Here is a 21,749-nt window from a genome sequence, read left to right on the forward strand (position 1 = left end):
TAGTCAAAAATGGCAGCCTTATTCCTACATTTCAATTTAATAGCAATTTAACAGACGCTCTTGTCCAGAGCGACTTACAGGAGCAATTATGTGCCTTGCTTAAGGGCAGATTTTCCACATAGTCGAACCAGCGACCTTTCAGTTACCGGCTTAATGCTCTTAACCGCTAGGCTACCTGCCACTCTATATCTATGGCCCCTGTTCAAAGGTAGTGCACTATATATAGGGAATAGAATGCCAATTCAGACATACCCATGGACTACAACCCTGTTATAGGGCGACTCATAATACTGGCTTGAGGACTGAGCGCAGTGAGCGTCCCTCTTTGGTGAGCTCTCTGGTGAAGCACATGCAGGGCAGAGGGATGGCCTCGTCCCGACGGGTGATGGTGTTAAACTTGCACTTCTTCAGATGTTCGGCCATATTGGCGATGTTGGCAAACTTCCACTCGTTCACCGTACCGAAAGCCGTACTGAATCGCCACACCTGGTTCACAAAAGAGAGTAATTGAAATTCATTAGTTGTAATGAAGACACTTATATGTGTAATATGGTATGCCTGCTTGCAACACAAAGCCTTTAATCTAATTGATTACTGTGTTAATACAGGACAGCAGCAGCAGGAGGACAGGAAATAGGAGTGAATTCTAACTTGAGATCCCCATGCGCGTCTCAAACTGTCATACATCTCTGAAATTTCCCATTGATCATAGATTTATGGGAAAATGCAATAAAGTAAAATTCAATACAGATGTTAATGCACATGTTTAAAATGCAGTGAGCGACTAACCTTGTTTTGGATCTGCCATGAGGAAGACCCATCTGCCCGTCGTGTGTTCTCCCAGAGAAGCACCACCATGCCTCTGGACTTGAGTAAGCTGCCACACACATCCCTCATGGTACGCGAGACCCTGGACAGCTGGCACAGGCTGAAGCCATCCAGGAAACTAGCCACATACTGTTGCACCTCGAAGGGCAGGGAGCTCAGGTGGTCGCAGGTGGAGCCGAACCGACAGGCATTCCTGGGGAGAGTTTTATCTCCGAACCGGGGAGGCATACCCGGCTGCACCCCGAACGAGCCCAGGTGTCTATCGTGGATGATTCTGGAGCCCTGCACAGAGGGACAGAAGCGTCTCTGGGAGTAGGTGCAGCCGTAGTAGGCCAGGGGACAGCGGTGCTCCAGCCAGCCGTTCAGGCCGGCGTGGATGTCCCCGTGAACGTTTTTGAAATGCGAGGAGAACTCATCCCTGCGGAACAGCTGTCCACACACAAAGGTGAACATGGTGCGCTGCTTGGTCTGGTAGCGGGCCACGCACTCCAGCACCAGGTCCAGTCTGAGGGTGTGGAAGGGGCTGGGGTTGGAAAGCTGCGGGCTGGCGTGATCACAGGCCGACGCTGAGGCGATGTCCCCCACCATGGTGTTAGTGGCCAGTATTGCCGAGGGGAAGGAGAAGGTCTGGGTACCAAAGTCGACGCGATAACCATCTACAAACCTGCTGTCTGAGATGCTGCGGCCCCCGGGGGAATCACCCAGGCAGAAAAGCAGCGCTGCCGTGATCAGGTCTATCCCATGGAGCCCCAAAGGATCGTCAGTTACCTCCAGGTCTGAGGTGTCCACTGACTTGTCCTCCATTTTAGCTCTGAACAAATAGGGATCAGACATCATAGCCCTGCGCCCGTTAAACGTAAACACACTCATCCCTCGGAGCACCTGGAGGTTCTGTAGTTTCCTCTCCAGCCACCTATCTTCGATCTCTAAGGGCAGGTGCTGGAGCACGTTGTAGGGTTCCAGATTAGGGAGAGGCATGGGAAGAGGCAGGTGGATGGGTAGTGGTGGAGGGTGGGGCCCAGAGGGCTCCCGTGGTGCTACTATATTAGGCATGGAGAGATAAGGCATCACCGGCCTGAAGTCTGAAGACCTGTTGACTTCTGAGCGTCTGGGTGGAGATCTGCTCAGATCCATCCGCTCACGTCGTCTCAAGTGATTGTGGTCGTCTCCTGTATGGTGGAAACCGTTACTGAGAGGAGGACGACCCACCTCTGCTAGACCCATCATGCCATCCTTCTCCACCTCCTCTGAAGACTTGATTAGTTCATCGAGCTCTATCCAGTGGCTCTCATCTCCCTGTCTGCTTGTTCCGACTCCACAGTCCACGGACACTCCGCCCACTGCTCCGAGCTCACAGTCCAAATGTGTGCCACTCTCCTTCATCTCTACATTCTTCAAGTCATCATCACTGTTCTCTCCATTATGGAGAACCCCATTTCGCTCTGTTTTTTCCCCATTTATAATTCCATTGATCAAGTTGACGTCCTTTGCACTTCTGAGAACTTCCAAGGTCGCTGCCAAGTTCTTTTTGTGTACCGAAATATAGGACTCCTCATCATCCATTTCAATCACTCCATTAGTCAAAGCAGCAGCCTCATCCATTTCAACCATTCCATTACTAACTGCAGTCTCTGGTACACTTGACACAACATCAGCCATCTTTTCATTTGTTTCCACAGCTGGTTTATTATATCCGTTATTTGACGTGTTGGTGGTGACTCTGAGGGACTCCAGTAGCATCCTCTGATCTTGGAGAGCCAGGGCCATGTCTAGCTGCTCCACCACTTCAACATTGCTCAGGTACTCATAGGACTTCCTGTCTGAATAGCTCACAGGCCAACGGTTCCACTCCATGGTGCAACACACCACACTGGCCGGGCACGTCTCTAGGTGTTCAGCCATTTTGAGCCGAGCAATAGTGAAAGGGCACCCGAATCCAGTGTTGAGGCAAGGCACTCTTTCAAACGGGCATAGTAAATGATGCTCCTCCACTTTGCAGGAGTGGAAGACGGCTCCACAGACGAGAGGGCAGCCAATGAGATCACAGGACACACCAGTCTCTGGGCGGATCATACACCTCCGGTTTACACACTTCATGCAGTGGGCATGGAGCGCCTCCATCTTTGTGGTGTTGATATTCTAGATTTAAAAGGAGGAATGAGTGAAGTGGTCTGCCCTGAAATAATGAGAGAAAAAAAAAGTTTTAAAATCATACCGTTTTTAGTAAAGATTTAGGTCTAATTAGATGTGAACAAATTCAAGTTGAACCAGTCAGTTAATGAATAGAAAAAGCAACCAGGCCATGTCCCAGTTCCTAGAAACATCCTGTCCTGTTAAATTATCCGACTGACATAGTTCTAGGGCCAGCTCTCTACCTACCAAACATGTGGCAATGGCGTCCCGTGCCTTTAAAAGACCAGCATCACATTCTATAACTTAGCACCTGCTCTCATCTCAGTCTGTTTACTAAATCTTTAAGCTGCCACATGACATTTCACAACACTCTTCTTGGGTTACAGTACATGGCCACAACACACCAGTTCTAGGATCTAGCCTAAAGGACCATGACCTTTAACCCCTGGCTGAGGCTGTATGAAGCCAGGGAGGAAGAGAGAAGCCCAACTCTGTGGAAAATCTGTCTCCCTCCAGCAGGCGTTTTGTCATTGTTCTGCCCACCTAGCAAGGAGTTTTTGTATGGAGGTTAACAGCTTATTAACTAAGTGAGCTTTATTTGACCAAATAGAAGTTTAGTAATCCTTAAGTCGTTACGAGTGTACTGATACAAGTAGGACAAGTAACATCGCGGCAACAGAAAAAAACCAACTTTATATCAGAGCTCTCTGGAGATAGCTATGCATATTCGTGAAATCAGGCTAGTAGCATAGCGTCTCTCCATTGAATACAGTTGATGTCACCAACCCTCATCAAATATTTACAAAAGGATTACAATAATGCGATGTATCCACCACGTCGAAGAAATGATGGGCGGGAGCTAGAAAGCCCACCGTGCCGCTTTACGGACTCCCATTATTAGGGCGGAGAGACATTTACACGGAGTGTACAAAACAATAAGAACACCTTCCTAATATTGAGTTGTACCTCCGCCCCTTTTGCTCTCAGAACATGGCATGGACTCCATAACGTGTCGAAAGTGTTCCACATGGATACTGGCCCATGTTGACTCCAATGCTTCCCACGGTTGTCAAATTGTCTGGATGTCCTTTGGGTGGTGGACCGTTCTTGATATACACAGGAAACTGTTGAGCATGAAAACCCCAGCAGCATTGCAGGTCTTGGTAGAGCATGGCACTTGCAACACCAGGGTTGTGGGTTCGATTCCCACTAGGGATCAGTACGAAAAAAGTATGACCATTTTGAACTCACTACTTACTGTAAGTCGCTCTAGATAAGAGCTTCTGCTAAATTACTAAAATGTAAAAATGGGTGGTGGGCCATTCTTGATACACACAGGAAACTGTTGACAAAAACCCAGCAGCGTTGTAGTTCTTGACACAAACTTGTGCACCTGGCACCATAATCATACCCTGTTCAAAGACACCTGAATATTTGGTCTGCCCATCCACTTTCTGAATGGCACACACACAAACCATGTCTCAAGCCTTAAAAATCCTTATTTAACCTGTCTCTTCCCCTTCATCTATACTGATTGAAGTGGATTTAATAAGTGACATCAAAGGATCATAGCTTTCACCTGGTCAGTCTGTATTGGAAAGAGCAGGTGTCCTTAAGGTTTTGTACACTCCGTGTATCTTGTTAGTATATTCATAATATTTTATGAAACAGGCCTGCTCAAAGCTTGATGACAACAAAACCTGGTGAACTGTCTACGCAACTGTCAGCCAACCATGTATGTAAGAGGAAACGTTACACTGCCAGTCTTGACTGGGCATGACTGAGTTGTCTGGCTTCACAGGCCTCATGTCAGATTGCGCAAGATAAACAAAAACAAACGACTAGCTAACTAACACAAGTAACACATAGTAGTAACACGCTAACTGGCTATTTAGATTAACACAATAGTAACACAGTTAAAGAACTAGCTACACTGGCAAGTGTAATGTCCGGCCTATTTAGAGTGGTTAAACTTTTTTTTTTTTTTTTTTAACTCTATAACGTTAGATTACTAGCAACACCAACCAACTTTAGCTGTGCTAGCTAGCGGCTAACAGACCCAATATTGATTAACGGGTGAAAATGAGATGGATGTTGGATCCGGCGGCTCTCCAAATGTCCAATTTTAGCCAGCCACTGAGCTAGCTAAAGTTAGCTTGGTAGCTAGCTATTTAACTAAAAAAAACATGTCACAATACCATTTGGCTTACCCGTATTAAATAACGATACAGCAAATCGTTGATATCTGAGTCTTGTCCTTATATTCGGCAGTAACACTAGCCACACACAATTAACTAAAAGTTCGGTAGGTAATATTGTAGCAGCTAGCTAGTCAGCTACAAATATTGACGTCGTCTCTTCCGCCTCGAGTCACTATTGTGACTTCTGCTGTAAAATGCTATCAAGCTCATCTGTGACTAGCTGCTAATATCTACAAGTGGCGCAAGTTGATTGCGTCATCATTCAGCGGACCCGGACCACGGCGAAGTTTGGCTAGAGATGTGCGCCTGAAATAGATGGGGAATACCCCATGAATACTTAGCGAGCTACATCTCCAATAAATATGTTGTTTTAGACATCGAAAAGGTCAGAAATAGTTCAATTAAAGACAGCTCTTTGAAATACCTTTATTTTTTTCTTTACAAAAAACACTGAAAACCCATATGTTACAGATGTTTTCAGCTTTATACCACATCTTCAAAATCCCTGATTTCTACACTGATATTTTATATACACCCAAAAGTACAATACATTCATGGTTTCCTCTTTCCTTATGCAACATTTTAATTTGTGTGGGTGCACATGCAAGCATGAAGTGAGTGTAGTGGTGACTGGAGAAGTGGGTATACTCAAAGTTTGCCAGAATTTTTATTTTATTTTTTTATTTCACCTTTATTTTACCAAAAGGAGGTGAAAAGGTGAAGGAAAGGCACCATGTGTGAAAAATTATATGAGAAATTGTGACATACACTTTGAATGCACTAATATGATAAATCCCATATTGGTCTTTCACAATCAGGCCAACCCAATCTGTACTGTGCAAGTAGGCTAATAGAAGGGTTTAAGCTCTCAAAGTACACAATTGGATGTTCTAAGACCATAACAATGCTTTAACCACATCCAGAGACCCCTTTTTGAGGTCTGGTAAACATCTAAGACATTTGTATTTTTGAGTGTAGTTATCCTTTAATTCAAGTGAACAGGCACCTAGCACTGCTGCTTTGTTAGCAGTGTTTCTGTAGCACATGAGATGGAGAAAACAAATGGCCACTGGATTAATGCAAATAATCATGCAATCATTCTGCCAGGTAGGCATAAGCTACTTTGTAGCTAGTTAACATTTTATTGTGAAGGTTTTTGGGAAAGACTTTTCATCTACCAGAAGATGTTTACGCCTATCATTAGCATCACTATATTTTTAGTGTTCCTTCATTGTTTGAAATCATAGAAATGTGGAGGCAATTATTTTATAAAGACTTCCTCATATGCATTCTCCTGTTCTATTGGTTTTCTTTCAACTTCCTTCCATTGTCTAGCAGCCAAAGGCATTATCCTAGTCATATTATCAACCCATGATTGTTGTTGCACCTTTAGATCTTGCCTCTTTAAAAATGTCTAACTGATATTTCCATCTCTGCCACATTAAACCCGGTGTGCATTTTAGAACAGAGTTTTCCCGCAAATTCCATTTTGGAACATTAGTGTATATCCTACAGCCTTGAGCACATTGCTGCACCTAAAATATGAAGAAATAATAGTCTATCAACATTTTAAGCTAAACATTCTGATCTGTTCCATCAGCCGTATTAATCGATACAGCGTATACCTCCCCTATACTACTTCAACACACACTGTGGGGACTAAGAAGTGAGTATACGCAATGCCCACTGAAAAATAAGTGTGTATACGGCGTATACTTGCATACACCCTCCACTACACCACTGCATGCATGCCTGTGCATGCTTGCACTTGTGTGTCTGCCTTTGTAGATGTATGTATGAATGCACCGTTTGACATCTGTTCTCATAGCTTGGACTACTGGTCTGCTCGGCTATCTTAGGAGGCTACCTCTGAGATGTGGTGTATATTGGACAGAGTGAGCTGAGCAGCCTCCTGTGCTGGGTAAGAGTGTCTGGTTCTCAGCCACAACCTCCCGAACACTCCAGTGATCAGCAGTAGGACCACCAGCAGTCCCCCCAGGACAAACGTCTCCACCGAAAGCACACCTCCAGAGTCTGCAGGGCAAGAGACCACAAGTCAGAGATGCAGGGATGTGTTGTTAGGGCACAACGTTAGCAAAACACAGAAGTAGGAAAACATTTTGAAATGGAAAACATAAGTAAGCTGTTCAACATTTTGGAACGTTCAGATAGAAATACAGTTGAAGTCGGAAGTTTACATACACCTTAGCTAAATACATTTAAACTCAGTTTCACAATTCCTGACAGTTAATCCTAGTAAAAATTCCCTGTCTTAGGTCAGTTAGGATCACCACTTTATTTTAAGAATGTGAAATGTCAGAATAATAGTTGAGAATGATTTATTTCAGCTTTTCTTTTTTTCATCACATTCCCAGTGGGTCAGAAGTTTACATACACTCGATTAGTATTTGGTAGCATTGCCTTTAAATTGTTTCACTTGGGTCAAACGTTTCGGGTAGCCTTCCACAAGCTTCCCACAATAAGTTGGGTGAATTTTGGCCCATTCCTCCTGACAGAGCTGGTGTAACTGAGTCAGGTTTGTAGACCTTGCTCGCACATGCTTTTTCAGTTCTGTTCACAAATTTTCTATAGGATTGAGGTCAGGGCTTTGTGATGGCCACTCCAATATCTTGACTTCGTTGTCCTTAAGCCCTTTTGACACAACTTTGGAAGTATGCTTGGGGTCATTTCCCATTTGGAAGACCCAAACTTCCTGACTGATGTCTTGAGATGTTGCTTCTATATATCCACAACATTTTCCTTCCTCAAGATGCCATCTATTTCGTGAAGTGCACCAGTCCCTCCTGCAGCAAAGCACCCCCATAACATGATGCTGCTGCCCCCGTGCTTCACGGTTGGGATGGTGTTCTACAGCTTGCAAGCCTCTCCCTTTCTCCTCCAAACATAACAATGGTCATTATGGCCAAACAGTTATATTTTTGTTTCATCAGACCAGAGGGCATCTCTCCAGGAAGTACGATCTTTGTCCCCATGTGCAGTTGCAAACCGTAGTCTGTCTTTTTTTTAGGGCGGTTTTGGAGCAGTGGCTTCTTCCCTGCCGAGTGGCCTTTCAGGTTATGTCGATATAGGACTCGTTTTACTGTAGATATAGATACTTTTGTACCTGTTTCCTCCAGTATCTTCACAAGGTCCTTTGCTGTTGTTCTGGGATTGATTTGCACTTTTTGCACCAACGTACGTTCATCTCTAGGAGACATAACGCGTCTCCTTCCTGAGCGGTGTGACAGCTGCGTGGTCCCATGGTGTTTATACTTGCCAAAACTATAGTTTGTTAACAAGATATTTGTGGAGTGGTTGAAAAATGAGTTTTAATGACTCCAACCTGTAAACTTCCGACTTCAACTGTACACATGCATTTCAATTCAGGTCTGTCTCTGCCATGTAGAATAAGGAATCATCTTGGCTCTATCATGGCATTTCTATCTACAATGTTTAACAATATTTGGCTCCTGAATGTGTCTCTGCTCTTATTGGACAAGCTCATGTTAGCACCTCCCTGTTTCACTCTAATACAAAACTTGTATCTCTGCTGAACACAACCCAGTACAGTATGTTGGTGATAATAAATAAAGGGCCTATATTGTGAGACTTACTCAGAGTGGGTTGGTCACTCTCAGGCAGACGTCGCCTGATTGGTCCATAAGTTACTGTATGGGACATGGCAACATCTCTTCTCATCCGCCTGGAGCTATCCTCAACAGAACAGTTCTGTTACATGAAGGGACAAATGTTAAGGTACAACAAGCATTTGTATAGCTTAGTATTATCACAGCATTATTATCCTACCTACTTTTCCTTTTACATTTTCCAAAATGATCACATTTCTTTAATTAATACCAGTTGAAATAATAGGACTGTAAAAATAAAAAAAGGAAAACAATGTGTTTTCATTGTCTTTATTTGTGACAGCAGTAGGCCCTTGCTATATACTAGGGTTTGAACAAGCCAGTGAGCATCATCAGAATGAAGAAAGGGGGAGGGATCACTCACAGGCTGACAGACCCCAGGTGTGTTGTGACAGATCTGAACATTGCAGTGGAGAAACACATCCTTGTAAGAACTGCCCACGAACTTGAACATTTGTATCCTGAACATAGCCTCTGGCCCCTGTCCATTCTTCAGCACTGTCAGCGTCTGTTCGTTTGACAACACGGGGCAGCTGAAACACACACACGAGAGAGAAAGAGAGAGAAAGCCAGAGAGAGAAGAGAGAGAGAGAGCAGGCAGTGGATCGCATCAGTAGCAGAGGCAGCATGTGCAACCGTTGAATAAGATATCATACATTTTAGAATGCGTTGGTTAATCAAATCCATTACAATCATTCCTGGTATGCTATACTAACATCTGAAACAAAACCCAGACAAAGAATATCCATTTGCTTGTTTACATTAAACATATGCCATGTAAGAGCAGAGCACTTTGTGACTGACATATCCATCTTTCATAATGGGAAAGTATTAGGATTATGGGAAAGACAAGGAAGATCCTTTTAAGTGTTTTCTTCTCAGATGTAGTAAACAGAAGTCCTTGTGCAAGTCTTTGCTGTGCTGTTGCTAACAGTACAACATATGTCCTGGTTGTCAAGGACATGCACAGTTGTTGATCTGGGTCCTAGATCACGTGACAGGTCTGAGGTTGTTGTGTTACCCCCAACTCTTAAGTCTAAGCATTTCAACAGCTCGTATTTCATATTTCAACAACGCCATTCCCAGAGGATTATGTGCTGGTGTCAAGTGTGGTTGATGTGTGACACTACAAAAATATACAGGTCATTCGGAAAGTATTCAGACCCCTAGACTTTTTCCACATTTTGTTACATTACAGCCTTATTCTAAAATGTATTAAATATTTTTTTCCCTCAAACTACACACATTACCCAATTTTTTTTGCACATTTATTTATATATACTTTTTAAATATCACATTTGCATAAGCATTCAGACCCTTTACTCAGTACTTTGTTGAAAGACCTTTGGCAGATTCTTGGGTATTTATTTTAATTTTACCTTTATTTAACTAGGCAAGTCAGTTATGAACAAATCATTATTTTCAATGACGGCTGATGGGAGAACCTTCCAGAAGGAAGGCACCTGAACTCTATTTCGAGTCACATAGCAAAGGGTCTGAATACTTATGTAAATAAGGTATCTGTTTTTTCTAAAAACCTGTTTTTGCTTTGTCATTATGGGGTATTCTGCATAGATTGATGAGGAAAACATTTAATTTAATCAATTTTAGAATAAGGCTGTAACGTAACAAAATGTGGAAAAAGATATGCCTCCATAACACATTTTTGAATTCTAATAAACAGAATGAAGAGCAATATGTGGTGACAGGGCTTATAAAACACAGTGATATAATGTTAAACTTTTCTTTCTTAAAATTTCTTTCTTAAAAATGTATTTCTTTCTTAAAACACCTGTCCTTAATGAAGGTGTACTGGATGTTGCTATACGGGTCGTTGGTTGGGGTAGCCCAGCATCTCTCCACACGCAGCAAAAGATGAGCCGGTATCTAAGAGAGAGAGAGACAAACCGGGACTGCAGTCAGTGACTAATTGACACCCCCCTACACACAAGTAGAGAGAGGTGTCTCCGGCCTACACTGCACTCAGTAAATATTTTGACCAAGTCAGCAGGTCAACAGATGTACAGATAAAGAGAGAGTAAACAACAGTGGGAACTAGGGTTTCTTGGAAGCCAAAGATGGAGCAACAGACAATCACATTGGATCAGGGCCAATATACTTGACATTGCCAGGGCCAAAGACTGGTCTTCAGCGCAACACTCACTAAAGGTGCTCATCTTTATCTAGCAAGAGAGAGAAATGTCTCAACCAAGGTAAGCTTACAGTTAATTGGGCCTATTCTAACATTCAAAAGCTGCACAGAAAGTTACACCACATTGGTTGGTACTTCAGTTAACTAGCCTAACTAAATATCTGCTGGTCATGATCAGCTCTGATTTCATATTGCAGCAACACCATTCCTAGAAGACTATGATGGTGTCACGTGTGCTTGCAATGACAATAAGAAAACAAATCAGCCTGGACTCAGACTAGAAGTAACATAGTAAATGTAAATCCGGGACACTCAAATTAGTATGATATGTTACGTTTGGTACGGTTACATAAGACAGAAAGTTACCACCATGCTAACGTTAGCCACAACATATTGTAATTCGTAACATCGTACGTATTGTACGAATTGCAATTTGTAACATATGGATGATAGACATCCACAAATTAATACATACCATGCAAAACGCAACATGTCATACTAATTTGGTGTCCTGGATTTACATTTACTATGTCACGTCTACCCCTGAGTCCAGATTGGGAAAAAATACAACAGATTTCAAACAGAATGAAATCATATGATGACCTTTACCATGAAAACTTTAACGTAGATGTTGTCTTCCAGTGTCAGTGAGGGAACAGTGGTCCACTTGTCCTCAAAGTCCTTGTCTTTATATAGCAACATGGACACAGAGAAGTTCCCATCTTCTGTGTTCAGAGTGATCATCCTGGACAGAATAGTAGAGATTGTACAGATGCAGTGCTTGAGTCACAGTTACAGGTCCAATTTGCATGAGTTACAGTTACAAGTCCAAAATTAGATTAGAAGTGATTGGATTAATGTATTCTACAAACTGCAAGCACTACATAGAACATAAAGCGACCTCTTTTACATCAAATCAAATCAAATGATATTGGTCAAATACACATATTTAGCAGATGTAATTGTGGGTGTAGCTAAATGCTTGTAGATTAAGACTCTGTGAATAATGTTAATGAAAGTTTAAACCATGTATTGATGAACTCGTAACGAAAATCCATAACCCTTTTTAAAGGCCATAACTAGACATCTTACTTGACATCCACCCTGATCATGTTTTCCCCATTAGGTTGCTGGACCATGTAGTTTATTGGGTAGCGGCAGACAAACGTGATGTTTATGTAGTTCCTTGTGATGACATCCAAATCGTTGTTGCGTATAGTGTTAATGAACATAATGTGTGTATCATCCGATGCCTAGAAAGAGAAGTATGAATCGTTATTGTGGATAGGGCAACTTTGGAAGCAAGTCAACGAGTCACTTTGGAAGTAAAGTGCATTCGGAAAGTATTCAGACCCCTTGACTTTTTCCACGTTACAGCCTAATTCTAAATACCCCATAATGACAAAGTGAAAACAGGTTTTTAGAATTTTTTGCATATATTAAAAAAGAAAGAAAGAAATTGAGCTCAGCTGCATCCTGTTTCCATTGACCATCCTTGAGATGTTCCTACAACTTGATTGGAGTCCACGTGTGGTAAATTCAATTGATTGGACATGATTAGGAAAGGCACACACTTCTCTATGTAAGGTTCTACAGTTGACAGCATTACTTCTGGAGGAAACATGGCACAATTTCTATGGGGAAGCATGGGGGTGGCAGCATCATGCTGTGGTGATGTTTTTCAGCGTCAGGGACTGGGAGACTAATCAGAATCGAGGGAAAGCTGAATGGAGCAAAGTACAGAGAGCTCCTTGATGAAAACCTGCTCCAGAGTGCTCAGAATCTCAGATTGGGGTAAAGATTCACCTTCCAACAGGACAACAACCCTAAGCACACAGCCAAGACAACGCAGGAGTAGCTTCGGGACAAGTCTCTGAATGTCCTTGAGTGGCCCAGCCAGAGTCCGGGCATGAACCTGATCGAACATCTCTGGAGAGACCTGAAAATAGCAGTGCAGCGACACTCCCCATCCAACCTGACAGAGCTTGAGAGTATCTGTAGATAGAAATGGGAGAAACTCCCCAAATGCAGGTGTGCCAAGCTTGTAGCATCATACCCAAGAAGACTCAAGGCTGTAATCACTGTCAAAGGTGCTTCAACAAAGTACTGAGTAACTAACGGGTGTGAATATTTAAGTACAGTACCTTGCAAAAGTACTCATCCCCTTAGCGTTTCCCCTATTTTGTTGAATTACAACCTGTAATTTAAATTGATTTTTATTTGGATTTCAAGTAATGGACAAACACAAAATAGTCCAAATTGGTGAAGTGAAAAAAACAACCTAAAAAACAAAGGAAAAGTGGTGCGTAAATATGTATTCGCCCCGTTGCTATGAAGCCCCTAAATAAGATCTGGTGCAACCAATTACCTTCAGAAGTTACATAATTAGTTGAATAAAGTCCACCTGTGTGCAATCTAATTGTCACATGATCTCAGCATACAGTTGAAGTCGGAAGTTGACATACATCTTAGCCAAATACAGTGCCTTGCGAAAGTATTCGGCCCCCTTGAACTTTGCGACCTTTTGCCACATTTCAGGCTTAAAACATAAAGATATAAAACTGTATTTTTTTGTGAAGAATCAACAACAAGTTGGAAACAATCATGAAGTGGAACAACATTTATTGGATATTTCAAACTTTTTTAACAAATCAAAAACTGAAAAATTGGGCGTGCAAAATTATTCAGCCCCCTTAAGTTAATACTTTGTAGCGCCACCTTTTGCTGCGATTACAGCTGTAAGTCGCTTGGGGTATGTCTCTATCAGTTTTGCACATCGAGAGACTGAAATTTTTTCCCATTCCTCCTTGCAAAACAGCTCGAGCTCAGTGAGGTTGGATGGAGAGCATTTGTGAACAGCAGTTTTCAGTTCTTTCCACAGATTCTCGATTGGATTCAGGTCTGGACTTTGACTTGGCCATTCTAACACCTGGATATGTTTATTTTTGAACCATTCCATTGTAGATTTTGCTTTATGTTTTGGATCATTGTCTTGTTGGAAGACAAATCTCCGTCCCAGTCTCAGGTCTTTTGCAGACTCCATCAGGTTTTCTTCCAGAATGGTCCTGTATTTGGCTCCATCAATCTTCCCATCAATTTTAACCATCTTCCCTGTCCCTGCTGAAGAAAAGCAGGCCCAAACCATGATGCTGCCACCACCATGTTTGACAGTGGGTATGGTGTGTTCAGGGTGATGAGCTGTGTTGCTTTTACTCCAAACATAACGTTTTGCATTGTTGCCAAAAAGTTCAATTTTGGTTTCATCTGACCAGAGCACCTTCTTCCACATGTTTGGTGTGTCTCCCAGGTGGCTTGTGGCAAACTTTAAACGACACTTTTTATGGATATCTTTAAGAAATGGCTTTCTTCTTGCCACTCTTCCATAAAGGCCAGATTTGTGCAATATACAACTGATTGTTGTCCTATGGACAGAGTCTCCCACCTCAGCTGTAGATCTCTGCAGTTCATCCAGAGTGATCATGGGCCTCTTGGCTGTATCTCTGATCAGTCTTCTCCTTGTATGAGCTGAAAGTTTAGAGGGACGGCCAGGTCTTGGTAGATTTGCAGTGGTCTGATACTCCTTCCATTTCAATATTATCGCTTGCACAGTGCTACTTGGGATGTTTAAAGCTTGGGAAATATTTTTGTATCCAAATCCGGCTTTAAACTTCTTCACAACAGTATCTCGGACCTGCCTGGTGTGTTCCTTGTTCTTCATGATGCTCTCTGCGCTTTTAACGGACCTCTGAGACTATCACAGTGCAGGTGCATTCATACGGAGACTTGATTACACACAGGTGGATTGTATTTATCATCATTAGTCATTTAGGTCAACATTGGATCATTCAGAGATCCTCACTGATCTTCTGGAGAGAGTTTGCTGCACTGAAAGTAAAGGGGCTGAATAATTTTGCACGCCCAATTTTTCAGTTTTTGATTTGTTAAAAAAGTTTGAAATATCCAATAAATGTCGTTCCACTTCATGAGTGTCCCACTTGTTGTTGATTCTTCACAGAAAAATACAGTTTTATATCTTTATGTTTGAAGCCTGAAATGTGGCAAAAGGTCGCAAAGTTCAAGGGGGCCGAATACTTTCGCAAGGCACTGTACATTTAAACTCAGTTTCACAATTCCATACATTTAATCCTAGTAAAAATTCCCTGTCTTAGGGTCAGTTAGGATCACCACTTTATTTTAAGAATGTGAAATGTCAAAATATTAGTTGAGAGAATGATTTATTTCAGCTTTTATTTCTTTCATCACATTCCTAGAGGGTCAGAAGTTTACATACACTCAATTATTATTTGGTAGCATTGCCTTTAAATAGTTTAACTTGGGTCAAACGTTTCAGGTAGCCTTCCACAAGATCCCCACAATAAGTTGGGTGAATTTTGGCCCATTCCTCCTGACAGAAATGGTGTAACTGAGTCAGGTTTGTAGGCCTCCTTGCTAGCACACTCGCACACGCTTTTTCAGTTCTGTCCACAAATTTTCTATATGAATTGAGGTCAGGACTTTGTGATGGCGACTCCAATTCCTTGACTTTGTTATCCTTAAGCCATTTTGCCACAACTTTGGAAGTATGCTTGGGGTCATTGTCCATTTGGAAAACCCATTTGCGACCAAGCTTTAACTGATGATGTCTTGAGATGTTGCTTCAATATATCCACATAATTTTCCATCCTCAAGATGCCATCTATTTTGTGAAGTGCACCAGACCCTCCTGCAGCAGAGCACCCCCACAACATGATGCTGCCACCCCCGAGCTCCACGGTTGGGATGGTGTTTTTCGGCTTGCAAGCCTCCCCCTTTTTCCTCCAAACATAATTATGGCCATTATGGCCAAACAGTTCTATTTTTGTTTCATCAGACCAGAGGACATTTCTCCAAAAAGTACAATCTTTGTAACCATGTGCTGTTGCAAACCGTAGTCTGGCCTTTTTATAATGGCAGTTTTGGAGCAGTGGCTTCTTCCTTGCTGAGTGGCCTTTCAGGTTATGTTGATATAGGACTTGTTTTACTGTGGATAGCGGCACTGACTTTGAAGGTAAGGCTTGTAATACATCCACAGGTACACCTCCAATTGACTCAAATGATGTCAATTAGCCTATCAGAAGCTTCTAACGACATTACATAATTTTCTGGAATTTTCCAAGCTGTTTAAAGGCACAGTCAACTTAGTGTATGTAAACTTCTGACCCACTGGAATTGTGATATAGTGAATTACAAGTGAAATAATCTGTCTGTAAACAACATTACTTGTGTCATGCACAAAGTAGATGACCTAACCGACTTGCCAAAACTATAATTTGTTAACAAGAAATTTGTGGAGTCGTTGAAAAATGAGTTTTAATGACTCCAACCTAAGTGCGTGTAAACTTCTGACTTCAACTGTGTATACACCTGTTCTGAAAGGCCCCAGATTCTGCAACACCACTAAGCAAGGGGGCACCACCAAGCAAGTGCACCATGAAGACCAAGGAGCTCTCCAAACAGGTCAGGGACAAAGTTGTGGTATAGTACTGATCAGAAGAAAAAAAAGATCAGAAACTTTGAACATCCCACAGAGCACCATTAAATCCATTATTAAAAAATGGAAAGAATATGGCACCACAACAAACCTGCCAAGAGAGGGCCGCCCACCAAAACTCACGGACCTGGCAAGGAGGGCATTAATCAGAGAGGCAACAAAGAGACCAAAGATAACCCTGAAGGAGCTGCAAAGCTCCACAGCTGAGATTGGAGTATCTGTCCATAGGACCACTTTAAGCCGTAGACACCACAGAACTGGGCTTTATGGAAGAGTGGCCAGAAAAAAAAGCCATTGCTTAAAGACAAAAATAAGCAAATACGTTTGGTGTTCGCCAAAAGGCATGTGGGAGACTCCCCAAACATATGGAAGAAGGTACTCTGGTCAGATGAGCCTAAAATTGTTTGGCGCAAACCCAACACCTCTCATCACCCCGAGAACACCATCCATCCTGCTGTGGGTATGTTTTTTTTATCAGCAGGGACTGGGAAACTGGTCAGAATTTAAGGAATGATGGATGGCGCTAAATACAGGGAAATATTTGAGGGAAACCTGTTTCAGTCTTCCAGAGATTTGAGACTGGGACAGAGGTTCACCTTCCAGCAGGGCATTGACCCCAAGCATACTGCTAAAGCAACACTCGAGTGGTTTAAGGGGAAACATTTAAATGTCTTGGAATGGCCTAGTCAAAGCCCAGACCTCAATCCAATTGAGAATCTATGGTATGACTTAAAGATTGCTGTACACCAGCGGAACCCATCCAACTTGAAGGAGCTAGAGCAGTTTTGCCTTGAAGAATGGGCAAAAATCCCAGTGGCTAGATGTGCAAAGCTTATAGAGACATACCCAAAGAGACTTGCAGCTGTAATTGCTGCAAAAGGCAAAAGGTGGCTCTACTAAGTATTGACTTTAGGGGGTGGGGTGGGGTGGGGGGGGGGGGGGAATAGTTATGCACGCTCAAGTTGTTTTTTTTGTGTCAATAAAAAATATTTTGAATCTTCAAAGTGGTCGGCATGTTGTGTAAATCAAATTATACAAACACCCCAAAAATCTATTTTAATTCAAGGTTATAAGGCAACAAAATGTGAAACATGCCAAGGGGGGTGAATACTTTCACAAGCCGCTGTAAGTGTGATATTTCAGTTTTTTATTTGTAATAAATTTGCAAACATTTCTTAAAAACCTGTTTTTGCTTTGTCTTTATGGGGTATTGTGTGTAGAATTATGAGATGTTTTACATTGTTATACATTTCAGAATAAAGCTGTAAAGTAACAAAATGTGGAAAAAGTAAAGCAGTTTGAATATTTCCCAAATGCACTGTAACTGCAGATTGATAACCATGAAAGGGTGAGCTAGCACACGCTACACGTCCCAAACCCTGTTACATTCACCAAAAGTTACCCCTCTTCAGCAAACTCTTTTCTTAATTTCCTGTGACATACTATCAAACATAAATATCAAATTGAGTAGCTGGCCAGCCCATGCAAGATTTGGTTCTGGGTTCCAAGATGACTCTTTCCCCAACCACAGCGCCTACGTACATTAGGCAGCAGCACTGTAATTTTCTGTCACTATAGAATGTGTGAGTAATACAATTCAAACGTTTAGTAGAAGACTACTGACGTAGGCAGAAACCATAAAGAGGGGTTGGATGAAAAGGTTGTGACTGGGTTGTGTCCGGATCCCCGTTGAGAGCAACTGGAGGACTGGTCCCATGGCCATTGAGAAGGATGAATTGCCCCTTGTCCCTACTGTCCAGTACTGTTTTATTACCCCAGGGTAAATACACAGGGCCTACTGTCTGACCCACAGAAGCTGCGTCTTAAATAGCAGCCTATTCCCTACATAGTGCACTAACGTCTTCATTATTCTGTAGGAATAATGCTCTGTTCACTGACTTTGGGTTCTTATGAATGGTGAATTAACAAACTCATGCAATTTGACAGAGAGACCACAATGATTATGGCAATGGGTGACAAAATCTTCAAGTCCAATTTATTTTGGAGAGTCATTACATTCCCACTTGCTATTCTCTCCGGTCCTGTCTGTGGGGTTCAAGAGGTTTAAGAGGGTCTACTTCTACCTCTCAAGGTGAAAGGAGGAGTGTTTGCTAACTATGGCATTCCCTTCTTTTCCCAACAGTGTCTAATCCCAGAAGCAAAGCGGGCTTACTACTTTCACTAGGGCTGGTTTGCTGAAGCAAAAGCCTTGTAAAACCTCAGAGGGTAGAGAAAGGGGGGAGAGACCCCCCCCCCCCCCCCACACACACACACACAAAGCTGTGTTAACCTTTTGCTTGCTTTACAAGAAATGCCTCTGTGCATTCTAAGCAAGTGTTTCAATGACACTCATGGTCTTGAGTACAGATTTATACCACGCCAAAGTTAAAATTGTCCTCGGAGCTGTGCTCCTGCCACCACTGTATGAGACGCGGCTGGGAGGTAGTAATAAAAGAGACGACTACAAAGTGGGCCAATGAATTATAGCCTGGCTATTCAGCAGGCCTGAAAACACGCTCATTTCCATGTCAATCCGGATCATTTTAGAGCTCCCACCCACTCCGCGCTGCTTTGAATAAAGTCCAGTGGCTCTTAGAAGGGCAAAGGAACAACACTCCCATTTTCTTTTAAATATAGGCTACTTATCCCTCCCCTCTCTCTTTCTCTCTGTCTGGGTCTCTCCCTCACGCTTTTTTTTTTTTACAGATTATGGGATCATTTCATTGCAGGAAACTGATAGCAGAGGCCCATGTACGTAACTTATAAAGGAAAAGAGGTGTTATTCATGCTAGTTATTATGAGCATTGCGTGTGTCCAAACTCCCATTGAGCTCCCCCAATTAAAGGGATACTTCGGGATTTTAGCGCAATGACTGGAAGGCTATCGGTATTATACTAGCATGCTAGCAGATACCCATAGACTTCCAGTCATTGCGCTAACGCTAGTTAGCGTTGGCTTGCGAACCTACCTCTAACTTCCTCCATGCTGGACACAGAGACATAAAAAGTCCTTTTTCCTGGCACAAACCAGTGCAGAGAAGTTCTACAATACTACACCAGGCGTCAGGCCAGAGCTCAATACAACAGAGGTGCATCGTAAAATTAGATCATTTACTGTGATGGGGATTTTATGTGGCTGGTAAAAGAGATCCAAACTGTAGTTTGTCTCCATGTTACTGGTGCTTATGTTTTTCTTCTTTGTCAGGGTTGCTCTGAACGACAAAGGTTACTACTTTGTTTACTTTACGGATTTAAATCCTTCATAGTTGGCGTAGACAAGTGAATCTTAATCTCCCAAAGCAATTACCAGAGAATGGCAATGAAATTCCCCAAATATGAAAGGGCATTTCTAGGGGGGAAAAGCTCAAAGTCTTACCATGATTGTCCCACAGTCAGAGAGATTAGTCTTGATGCTGAAGACATAGTCATCTTCAATCTCAACACCACGGCACTCTGGGTCATTTAGGTGCAAATCCCAGACCTAAGAAAGAGAGGAAGGGACCTCACTAGAGAGCTACGGTAGACCCACCTGACAGCCTTAATATTAAAATGTTGATTTGGTTCTTGATGTTGAAATGACTAGAGAACACAGCAACACAGCACAGCACACAGGCAGTGATTTATTATATCAGACTTCACAGTGAGTTATTGGTAGGTAAGCTGTAATATAGAGAAATATTGATTCGGGTTGACACTGAACTTACATAAATGGGTGGCAATTTATTGAGGAAGAAGGCACTGGGAATGACCACCTCCATCTGGTCATTGGTGCAGAGGACAGTTTCATTGAGCTCTAGAAGAGAGGAAGGGGTCAGTGGGACAATATTTAAAAAATCCTGTCCCCCTGACCCTGACATGATATCAGATCATCTGAAATATGTTACGAATTTGAAATGTGATGCATTGTTATTCCATTTTTGCAAGTATACAGTTCAAGAGTTATTTATAAAATATATTCATCCCAGTTATTATGAAGGGCAGTTGTGACATCAATATGGTCACGGAGAAATTACAACTACAGATTCCATTCTCCTATATGTTCCATCCCAGACTCCAAAATGTTTCCTCAGTCAAAAACATGATTCTGGGCTCCCCCTCTATTATATATATGTGGTCACTAGATTTCAACAGGTGCTTATTGTTTAACAAGACCAATCAACATTAAGACCACATCAAGAAACAGACCCCCCCCCCCCCCCAAAAAAACCCACATTACATGAAGTTATGGACTTATAAATTAATGATATGTACCCATTGATTCTTGAAGAATCCAACATAGAAGCTTGTTTGACTCCAATGTTTGTAAACAACGTAAATGTAAATAAACGCTGTGTCGCCTCAAAACGCATTTAAAACTATCACTTTGATAGCATGAATGATCAGTTCTTGCATCCATATCTCTGTCTATGAATTGGGAGAGTGGGTACATTTCTCCAGGCCATCCCTCAGCTTTTTACCAAAACAGAGGCGGGGTGACGCTTTGTTATTGTTTCAATTAAGGATTCTAGATGTAAACTTGAGATTTGCCTACGAATAGGGTTGCAAACTCCTAAAATGCTTCCCAAAATTCCCTGGTTTTTCAAAAATCCTGGTTGAAGAAATTCCAGCTTGGAGGTTACTATCAACTTATTCCCTGCTGATTCCAGAAATCTTGCAACTGGGGTTTCTGAGAAGAAAACCCCCAGTGGATTTGGGGGATTTTTGCAACCCTTCTCATGAAGTTGTTGAACTGAACTCACCCTCCTCCTCGGGCTCCAGATACACAGCAGAGGTGACTGTCCTCACAGCGAGCAGGAGCCAGGCTAACACCAAACTGGCAGGTGTCATCTTCAAAGGGACTCGTGCTCTCTGGCTTCTCTACGGTCAGATACTCCAAACCTCAGACTACTGTCTTCTTGGCCCTTTCCCACAGATCTGTGAATCTTCTAACCTATTCACCAAAGTGTAGCTGTCAGGTTCAGACGTAGTGCCCACTCTCAGTGCAGTCCTCCAAACACAGCTCTAATGAACTAGGACTGAGAACCAGCCTCCCTCCCTCCCTTTCTCCAGACCTTAAAACACTAGCCTGAATGATGTCCCCACCAACAATGAGATTCCACACATGAATAGGGGGAGCCGAGGGGAGTCCAAGGTAACACACATAGATTTGCATCCCAAATGGCACCCTATTCCCGATATAGTGCACTACTATGGACTCTGGTCAAAAGTAGTGCACTATGTAGGGAAACGGGAGCCATTGGGGACGTCGCCATACTACTG

At 42.5% G+C, this 21,749-nt stretch overlaps 2 protein-coding genes across 2 annotated transcripts; both read right to left on the reverse strand.

The window, feature by feature from the left end:
* Window positions 1–157: 157 nt before the first annotated feature.
* LOC139374976 (F-box protein 30a) lies at window positions 158–5,414 on the reverse strand. Its single transcript, XM_071116271.1, has 3 exons — window positions 5,172–5,414; window positions 790–3,004; window positions 158–486 (listed from the first exon to the last, which is right to left on the reverse strand). The coding sequence occupies exons 2-3, from the start codon at window positions 2,947–2,949 to the stop codon at window positions 283–285; spliced, it is 2,364 nt and encodes a 787-aa protein (XP_070972372.1). The 5' UTR covers window positions 2,950–3,004; window positions 5,172–5,414; the 3' UTR covers window positions 158–282.
* A 224-nt stretch (window positions 5,415–5,638) lies between these two features.
* LOC139374181 (pancreatic secretory granule membrane major glycoprotein GP2-like) lies at window positions 5,639–12,122 on the reverse strand. The gene is made up of 6 exons (XM_071115194.1): window positions 12,054–12,122; window positions 11,571–11,706; window positions 10,602–10,696; window positions 9,174–9,342; window positions 8,777–8,891; window positions 5,639–7,196 (listed from the first exon to the last, which is right to left on the reverse strand). The coding sequence occupies exons 1-6, from the start codon at window positions 12,098–12,100 to the stop codon at window positions 7,018–7,020; spliced, it is 741 nt and encodes a 246-aa protein (XP_070971295.1). The 5' UTR covers window positions 12,101–12,122; the 3' UTR covers window positions 5,639–7,017.
* Between the last annotated feature and the right edge of the window lie 9,627 nt (window positions 12,123–21,749).

The sequence above is a fragment of the Oncorhynchus clarkii genome, chromosome 19 (genome assembly GCF_045791955.1).
Source record: "Oncorhynchus clarkii lewisi isolate Uvic-CL-2024 chromosome 19, UVic_Ocla_1.0, whole genome shotgun sequence".
NCBI lineage: Eukaryota > Metazoa > Chordata > Actinopteri > Salmoniformes > Salmonidae > Oncorhynchus > Oncorhynchus clarkii.

What these genes read in the sequence shown, in the direction of transcription:
- LOC139374181 (XM_071115194.1), bottom strand. Translation starts at nt 12,100, where the DNA reads ATGGTCCAGCAACCTAATGGGGAAAACATGATCAGGGTGGATGTCAA. An exon ending in TCTACGTTAAAGTTTTCATG is followed by an intron (nt 10,697 to 11,570) that starts GTAAAGGTCATC and finishes TCTCTCTCTTAG; the next exon opens with ATACCGGCTCATCTTTTGCT. An exon ending in GAGTGACCAACCCACTCTGA is followed by an intron (nt 7,197 to 8,776) that starts GTAAGTCTCACA and finishes CTTGCCCTGCAG; the next exon opens with ACTCTGGAGGTGTGCTTTCG.
- LOC139374976 (XM_071116271.1), bottom strand. Translation starts at nt 2,949, where the DNA reads ATGGAGGCGCTCCATGCCCACTGCATGAAGTGTGTAAACCGGAGGTGT. An exon ending in CATGGCAGATCCAAAACAAG is followed by an intron (nt 487 to 789) that starts GTTAGTCGCTCA and finishes TTTGTGAACCAG; the next exon opens with GTGTGGCGATTCAGTACGGC.